General features: G+C 41.2%; 1 protein-coding gene across 1 annotated transcript in view; it reads right to left on the reverse strand.

Moving 5' to 3' along the window:
• Positions 1-8,073, reverse strand: part of LOC133630513 (ras-related protein Rab-18-like) — a 28,794-nt gene extending 20,721 nt beyond the window's left edge. The window contains exon 1 of the mRNA XM_062022126.1: positions 7,848-8,073. Within this exon, the coding sequence (XP_061878110.1) occupies positions 7,848-7,915 (68 nt within the window). The 5' untranslated portion in view covers positions 7,916-8,073. The remainder of the gene's footprint in view (positions 1-7,847) is intronic.
• Between the last annotated feature and the right edge of the window lie 609 nt (positions 8,074-8,682).

An 8,682-nucleotide genomic window follows, 5' to 3' on the forward strand; every position in this document is an offset into this window, starting at 1 on the left:
TCAAACTGTGGTGTGGGCTCCATCTATTGGTACGCCAAAGAATCACTTGATTAAAGTACAGTGTTTTCTTGTCCTATATTCAAACAGTTACTGTTCGAGGGATGTCACGGTATGATCATTTCTTGTCACGGTCATTGTGACCGAAATTATCACGGGTTAACGGCCTCACTTTTCCTCCAAACATATTGCTGGGTATTGTGGCCAAACCGCTCAATTTTTGTTTCATATGACATCACATGGACAAAGATAAGACATTCTGGAGGAAAGTTCTGTGGTCGGATGAAACAAAAATGGAGCTGTTTGGCCACAATACCCAGCAATATGTTTGGAGGAGAAAAGGTGAGGCCTTTAATCCCAGGAACACCATCCCAACCGTCAAGCATGGTGGTGGTAGTATTATGCTCTGGGCCGGTTTTTGCTGCCAATGGAACTGCTGCTTTAAATGGGACAATGAAAAAGGAGGATTAGCTCCAAATTCTTCAGGACAAGCTAAAATCATCAGCCCGGAGGTTGGGTCTTGGGCGCAGATGGGTGTTCCAACAGGACAATGACCCCAAACACACCTCAAAAGTGGTAAAGGAATGGCTAAATCAGGCTAAAATGAAGGTTTTAGAATGGCCTTCCCAAAGTCCTGACTTAAAGGTGTGGACAACGCTGAAGAAACAAGTCCATGTCAGAAAAGCAACACATTTAGCTGAACTGCACCAATTTTGTCAAGAGGAGTGGTCAAAATTTCAGTCAGAAGCTTGTGGATGGCTACCAAAAGTGCCTTATTGCAGTGAAACTTGCCAAGGGACATGTAAGCAAATATTAACATTGCTGTATGTATACTTTTGACCCTCACATGTTCAGTAGACCCATAATAAATTCATAAAAGAAGCAAACTTCATGAATGTTTTTGTGACCAACAAGTACCGTATTTTTCAGAGTATAAGTCGCACCTGCTGAAAAGGCATAATAAAGAAGGAAAAAACATATATAAGTCGCACTGTAGTATAAGTCGCATTTTTTGGGGAAATGTATTTGATAAAAGCCAACACCAAGAATAGACATTTGAAAGGCAATTTAAAATAAATAAAGAATAGTGAACAACAGGCTGAATAAGTGTACGTTATATGAGGCATAAATAACCAACTGAGAACGTGCCTGGTATGTAAACGTAACATATTATGGTAAGAGTCATTCAAATAACTATAACATATAGAACATGCTATACGTTTACCAAACAATCTGTCACTCCTAATCGCTAAATCCCATGAAATCGTATACGTCTAGTCCAGGGGTCGGCAACCTTTACCACTCAAAGAGCCAATTTGGCAAGTTTCACAAATTAAAGAAAATAATGGGAGCCACAAAAAAAAAATTTAAATTTAAAATGAAAAACACAGCATACAAAGCTTAAATTGCTTTGTGCTATGTTAACCAGGGGTCTCTGACACACGCACTTTATTATGGAAATTTAATGTTAGTGCGGCCCACGAGTTTTGGATGAATGGCGCTTGATAGCGTCATACTTACCATCCCTCTCATTATTTCCGGGAGACTCCCGAATATCAGGGCGTGATGGCACTGCTTTTTGGCGCCCTCTACAGCCTGCCCAAACAGTGTACCTGCTCGACCACATGTAGAATGCTGCTTCAGCTTGCTCACGTAAGTGACAGCAAGGCGTACTAGGTCATCAGCCACACAGCTTACACTGACGGTAGCCGTATAAAACAACTTTAACACTGTTACGTTACAAATATGCGCCACACTTTGAACCCACACCAAAAAAGAATGACAAACACATTTCTGGAGAACATCTGCACTGTAACACAACATAAACACAACACAACAAATACCCAGAATCCCATGCAGCCCTAACTCTTCCGCTCAGCTGACGCACGGAGGGGGGGGGGGGGGGGGTGTTCTCCAGAAATGTGTTTATTTGTAACGTAACAGTGTTAAAGTTGTTTTATACGGCTACCGTCAGTGTAAGCTGTGTGGCCGATGACTAAGTATGCTTTGCTGTCTCCGACGTGTGCAAGTAAAAGCTACATACAACATGTGGCCGGGCTGGCACGCTGTTTGTAAATGCTATAGAGGACAATTACTGCAGTGCAATTAGGGCACGCCCTTAATTATTAGTAATTAGAGTGAAAATAGGATTATATTTGCCCTGGGAGTTATCTAGGAGAGGCACTGAGATCCATATGTCTCCTGGGAAAATCGGGGGGTTGGCAAGTATGCAGCTGAGCCGCATCAGAGTGGTCAAAGAGCCGCATGCGGCTCCGGAGCCGCGGGTTGCCGACCCCTGGTCTAGTCTCTTACGTGAATGAGATAAATAATATTATTTGATATTTTACGCTAATGTGTTAATCATTTCACACATAAGTCGCTCCTGAGTATAAGTCGCACCCCCGGCCAAACTATGAAAAAAACTGCGACTTATAGTCCGAAAAATACGGTATGTGCTCCAATCACTCTCACAAAAAAATAAGAGTTGTAGAAATGATTGTAAACTCAAGACAGCCATGACATGATGTTCTTTACAAGTGTATGTACACTTTTGACCACGATTGTAGTTTTGAAACTGGTGTTTGTCTCCAGTCTTACAAATCGGTGCAACTTTTGCCATTTTCATTTTGTTCGGGAATTTTCCTGTTTGAACTTTGACCTAACTTTTTTCCAACAAGATGGTGACGTAGTGAGCCAAACTAGAAATGCATTTTGCCTCACTCGTTTTCCTTCCTCCAGGTAAAAGGAAGCCATTACAGTGTAAAAAAAATCTCTGTGATGATTTGAAAAGCTTCTCAAGAGGGCAGTTAAAGAACATCAATATATGCCATCCAAAAAGCCTTTAGTATAATACTAGAAAATTGCTCTTTGGAAACGCTGCCCCTGGCCTCTATGATGCACTCACAGGCTTGGCAAGCTACATTTGGCCAACAAGATAATGACTTTTTTTGGGGAAATCTAAACAAACCTGGGTCTGGGTGTATGTTGGCATTTACTGATGTTTAAATTCCAGCCATCACCGCAAGATAACTAGTGGCAATGCCAGAATGAAGACATGGTGGTTAGAATGTACAAACAGCGGACACAGTGCCAATGTATTGAAAAACAAAAAAGGTATGAATAACAGAAGTGGGATTGCTATCAACGCAATGGGAACATTTAGTGCTGGCATTGGCTGAACAAAGATTAGAACACATAAATATAGTATTCATTTACAAAGTGCTCATTGATTACAATGCAGGGTTCAAGCACCGTTTTAAGGATGCTAGTCTTACTTCACCACATAAGTAGAGATTATTTATGCAATGAAAAATATCTATACTGGAGTGTTAAGGCCACGCTGAAAAGGAGAAAATGATTTTACCACAGAGAGAATGGAATACCGTAAGACAAAAGTAGTACTAATAATATAAATTGATTAAGACTATCTTAGAGTGATCTAAAAGATCTACATGGAAGATACCTTAACCGAGGTTGAAAGATACATATTGTATCTATGCTAGGGCTAAAGCTAACCATTATTTTAGCAGTAATGGAGTAATTCTCTGCCGTCACACAGATCACACCATTGCTCTATCTGCGCTCTATTGCAGTCACCAAAGTTCTGGATATTGCATCATGTGTTCTGGATTTTATAAATGTTCATTAGTGACACTCCCCCACGACGCTGAGAGGGACAAGCGGTACAAAATGGATGGGTGGATGGATAGTTACACACATTAAATAAACAATTGACACAACAGAATATAAATCAAAGCTTTTTTCCTAATCAAATGAATCAATTGAATTGATTGCAGCCCTAATCCATGCAACTGGGTGAGAATAAATGAAGAGAAATACACGGTCATGTTTGCATTTAAATGATGGTCAAAAAAACGATTTATGCTTTCACAGCCTAAAACACAAGTGATAAAAATTGATGTTTAATTGTTGATAGAATAAAACAAGGTTATAAAACTTATTGTGGCCAATGCGTAATTCCGTTTTGGGGGAAAACGGACACCAGAGGGCGCTGTTTGGCACTAAGTAAAGTTAAAGTACCCATGATTGTCACACAAAATTATTCTCTGCATTTGACCCATCACCCTTGATCACCCCCTGGGATGTGAGGGGAGCAGTAGGCAGCAGCGGTGGCTGCGCCCGGGAATACTTTTTGGTGATTTAAACCCCAATTCCAACCCTTGATGCTGAGTGCCAAGCAGGGAGGTAATGGCTCCCATTTTTATAGTCTTTGGTATGACTCGGCCGGGGTTTGAACTCACGACCTACCCTTCTCAGGGCGGGCACTCTAACCACTAGGCCACTGAGCAGGTTATAATGTAGGTATAATAAGGTTTTAATGTTTATATACAGAATAACAATCATTTTTTGTTTTAATGTCATAGAAGCGGTGCATGAATATTAATAACTTGATGTTTTAATTGATGACTCTCTCACTTTTTAACTTTTTATTGATCAAATGGTGAAGAAAGAAACTTAAATTGGGGTTTTTCTTCCGTAAAAAGATATGTTTTTTTTTCTTTTGGTGCAAAAAAGCGCCTTGTCTCTGCCACATTTTTATCTGTGCTAGATGATGGTGATCTTTTGTAAATGAATTGCTGTCTTCAGATGGTGCACTGTTATTTACCATGCTTCTTTGAGGTGTATCACAAACTGTACCACCTTCTACCATCCTAGTCACGTCCGTTGTGTCCTTGGGCAAGACACTTCACCCTTGCTCCTGATGGGTGCTGGTAGCGCCTTGCATGGCAGCTCCCTCCATCAGTGTGTGAATGTGTGTGTGAATGGGTGAATGTGGAAATAGTGTCAAAGCGCTTTGAGTACCTTGAAGGTAGAAAAGCGCTATACAAGTATAACCCATTTATCATTTATTATTTATTTACACACCACTGGGACTTGTACACTCGGGTGGGATGGCTTTCTCTGTCCACTAGGAGACAGTGTCATTGGTACACTTCTATTTGTACTTCTGGGACTATTGCATGATTACATGTGTACATTGATGTCACAGAGAAGTACCAACTCTTATGCAGTGAGATCCAACAATCAGCTGTTGCTCACACAGAGCTAGGGGCAAAAGCTTTTGTCTATGCAGCTCCTTATGCTTGGAACATGTTACTAACAGACTGAATTTTCATCCTTCAATGCTTTTTAAATCTAAACTGGGAGCATTTGAAGGAGCCTCAGTTATCTGTAACTGTTTTACTTGATGGTCATTTTAATGTGTAATGTGAATGTCATTTTATGCTGCCTCTTGGCCAGGACTCCCTTGAAAAAGAAGTTTTTAATCTCAATGGGTTTTGTTCCTGGTTAAATACAATAAAATATTCAAACACTTAGAGGACCCGCCCTCATAAATGTATGGAAGTAGACTGGATGGTGTTGAAAAGCCTTGTTTTTCTAAGGTGAAACCCAATCAATATGCACTCATGCCACATATTATTATTATTATGTTACACTATTCCATTCCTGGAAGCTGCTGCTTGGTCATCATCCGGTACCTTGCTATGACTCATGAAGGCACACAGTCTGCAATATGTTGCTTGATGGCTCAGACTGGCTATCAAGAATCGTGCATGCAGTCACCACCTGAATAAGCTCTTCGTTGGCACTGACTCACAGACTAAAATGAACATCGACAGTATTTGAACATTATACTTGAGTCTGCTCGTTACCTACCCACATTTGTGGTGGTTGAATTATTTTCTCAAAGCTATTATTCATCAACTTGCTAATGTACTGTTAATAGCTGGTTACTTTCTGTTGTACGATGTTACTATCTACACTTCCGTTGAAATGTAATAAGCACTTACTCTTCTGTTGTTTGGATACTTAACATTAGTTTTGGATGATACTGCAAATGTGTCTATCGATCCGATACCAAGAAGCTACCTGGTCATACCAATGCAGGATGCGGGTGTAACGATATCAATCAATATTGAAATTATTTTTTACTTTTGGCGCCAATTTAAATCCTTTAGTTTTTGCCCTTATAGCCATCCTGTGTCCAGGAAATTAGTTCTTGAGTTTATGTGTCCATAATCGAGTGTCTTCTGCCGTACAGGTGTCCCTAATCAATATTATTCTGCGGTACGGGTGTCCCTAATCAATAGTCTTCTGCCGTACAGGTTTCCCTAATCAATAGTCTTCTGTCAAACACGTGTCCCTAATCAATAGTCTTCTGCCGTACACGTGTCCCTAATCAATAGTCTTCTGCCGTACACGTGTCCCTAATCAATAGTCTTCTGCCCTACAGGTGTCCCTAATCGAGAGTCTTCTGCTGTACAGGTGTCCCTAATCAAGAGTTTTCTGCCGTACATGTGTACTTAATCAATAGTCTTCTGCCGTACAGGTGTCCCTAATCGAGAGTCTTCTGCTGTACAGGTGTCCCTAATCAATAGTCTTCTGCCGTACAGGTGTCCCTAATCGAGAGTCTTCTGCTGTACAGGTGTCCCTAATCAATAGTCTTCTGCCGTACACGTGTCCATAATCAAGAGTTTTCTGCCGTACAGGTGTCCCTAATCAAGAGTCTTCTGCCCTACACTTGTCCCTAATCAATAGTCTTCTGCCGTACAGGTGTCCCTAATCAATAGTCTTCTGCCGTACAGGTGTCCCTAATCAATAGTCTTGTCGTGCACGTGTCCCTAATCAATAGTCTTCTGTCGTACACGTGTCCCTAATCAATAGTCTTCTGCCGTACACGTGTCCCTAATCAATAGTCTTCTGCCGTACACGTGTCCCTAATCAAGAGTCTTCTGCCGTACAGGTGTCCCTAATCAAGAGTCTTCTGCCGTACAGGTGTCCCTAACCAAGAGTCTTCTGCCATACAGGTGTCCCTAATCGAGTGTTGTCCGCCATACAGGTGTCCCTAACCAAGAGTCTTCTGCCGTACAGGTGTCCCTAATCGAGTGTTGTCCGCCATACAGGTGTCCCTAATCGAGTGTTGTCCGCCATACAGGTGTCCCTAACCAAGAGTCTTCTGCCGTACAGGTGTCCCTAATCAAGAGTCTTCTGCCGTACAGGTGTCCCTAATCGAGAGTCTTCTGCCGTACACGTGTCCCTAATCAAGTCTTCTGCTGTACAGGTGTCCCTAATCGAGTGTTGTCCGCCATACAGGTGTCCCTAATCAAGAGTCTTCTGCCGTACAGGTGTCCCTAACCAAGAGTCTTCTGCCGTACAGGTGTCCCTAACCAAGAGTCTTCTGCCGTACAGGTGTCCGTAATCAAGAGTCTTCTGCCGTACAGGTGTCCCTAATCGAGTGTTGTCCGCCATACAGGTGTCCCAAATCAAGATTCTTCTGCCGTACAGGTGTCCCTAACCAAGAGTCTTCTGCCGTACTGGTGTCCCTAATCGAGTGTTGTCTGCCATACAGGTGTCCCTAACCAAGAGTCTTCTGCCGTACAGGTGTCCCTAATCAAGAGTCTTCTGCCGTACAGGTGTCCCTAATCGAGAGTCTTTTGTCATACAGGTGTCCCTAATCGAGAGTCTTCTGCGCCAATGTTTACTCGGGAGAAATACGTCGCTGTTTGGCTCTATCAGAACAACAAACATATTTTGTTACTATTATCTACGTACGACTCATCTAACATTGAAATAATGTTCCAACGAGGCGTTGAATTATTCGATTGTTCGGCGATGATATCATCGATACTCTAAGCTAGTTAGCCACTTAGCTAGCTAGCATGATAAACGGCGTCATTTTCGTACTGAATTACAATAATTCAAAGTAATGTCATATCATATCATAAATAAGTATAACATTGCCTCCAAGTATAAAATGTACTTTATTACGCTAAATGTTTTAACGACACAACATGACTTGCCAGCTAGCGTTAGCATCCATTTCTTACCTGGACTTCCCCACCCCGCTCTCTCCGATGATTAATATCTTCAGCGTGGTCAAGATGTCTTCTTCCATGGCGTCCACTCGGCGACGTGTCCTTGTAGGACAACTAACACATAACCTTCCTGCTCACAGCTCTGGCTGGGGAGACTTTAGCATCTTTCTGGAGAGGAGCCCAGTTTCCAACCGTTTCCGGTGGAACGAAGTCCAACTTCCGGTTTGTGACTCGTACCTCCGAACATATTTGGATGGGTTGTGTGATATTTTCGCACTATTCGTAGTATAAAACGACATATTTACTTTCATTTAATACTAATAGTTTGTCAACACACACTCGGCTGTTGTTATAGTGATATAATAATTCAAATTTTTTTCGACGTAATTTGTCGACTAAAGCCAAAGTATTTAAGTCTGTATTTTCTTACCCTCAAATAATAAACCACACCAAAAAACAGAAGCAATAATTTAAAACTTAAAGATTGTAATAATGTTTCGGTTTCTTTGCATATCTGTGTTGTACATATACGGGAATTGTTTATCCATCCATCCATCTTCTTCCGCTTATCCGAGGTCGGGTCGCGGGGGCAGCAGCTTAAGCAGGGAAGCCCAGACTTCCCTCTCCCCAGCCACTTCGTCCAGCTCAATTTAATTAAAATTAATTAATGATCTTTTTATGATTTATATTTTTTAATATTACTGCTATAAAACCAACAATAGCAATAATTTGAATGACTCTGCCCATTTATTTGTACTACTACTGTGGCTCTTATTTTTTATGATTATTACTACTACTCAAATTTTATTTATTTATTATATGATATATAACACTGCAATATATATTA

The sequence above is a fragment of the Entelurus aequoreus genome, linkage group LG15 (genome assembly GCF_033978785.1).
Source record: "Entelurus aequoreus isolate RoL-2023_Sb linkage group LG15, RoL_Eaeq_v1.1, whole genome shotgun sequence".
NCBI classification, from domain to species: domain Eukaryota; kingdom Metazoa; phylum Chordata; class Actinopteri; order Syngnathiformes; family Syngnathidae; genus Entelurus; species Entelurus aequoreus.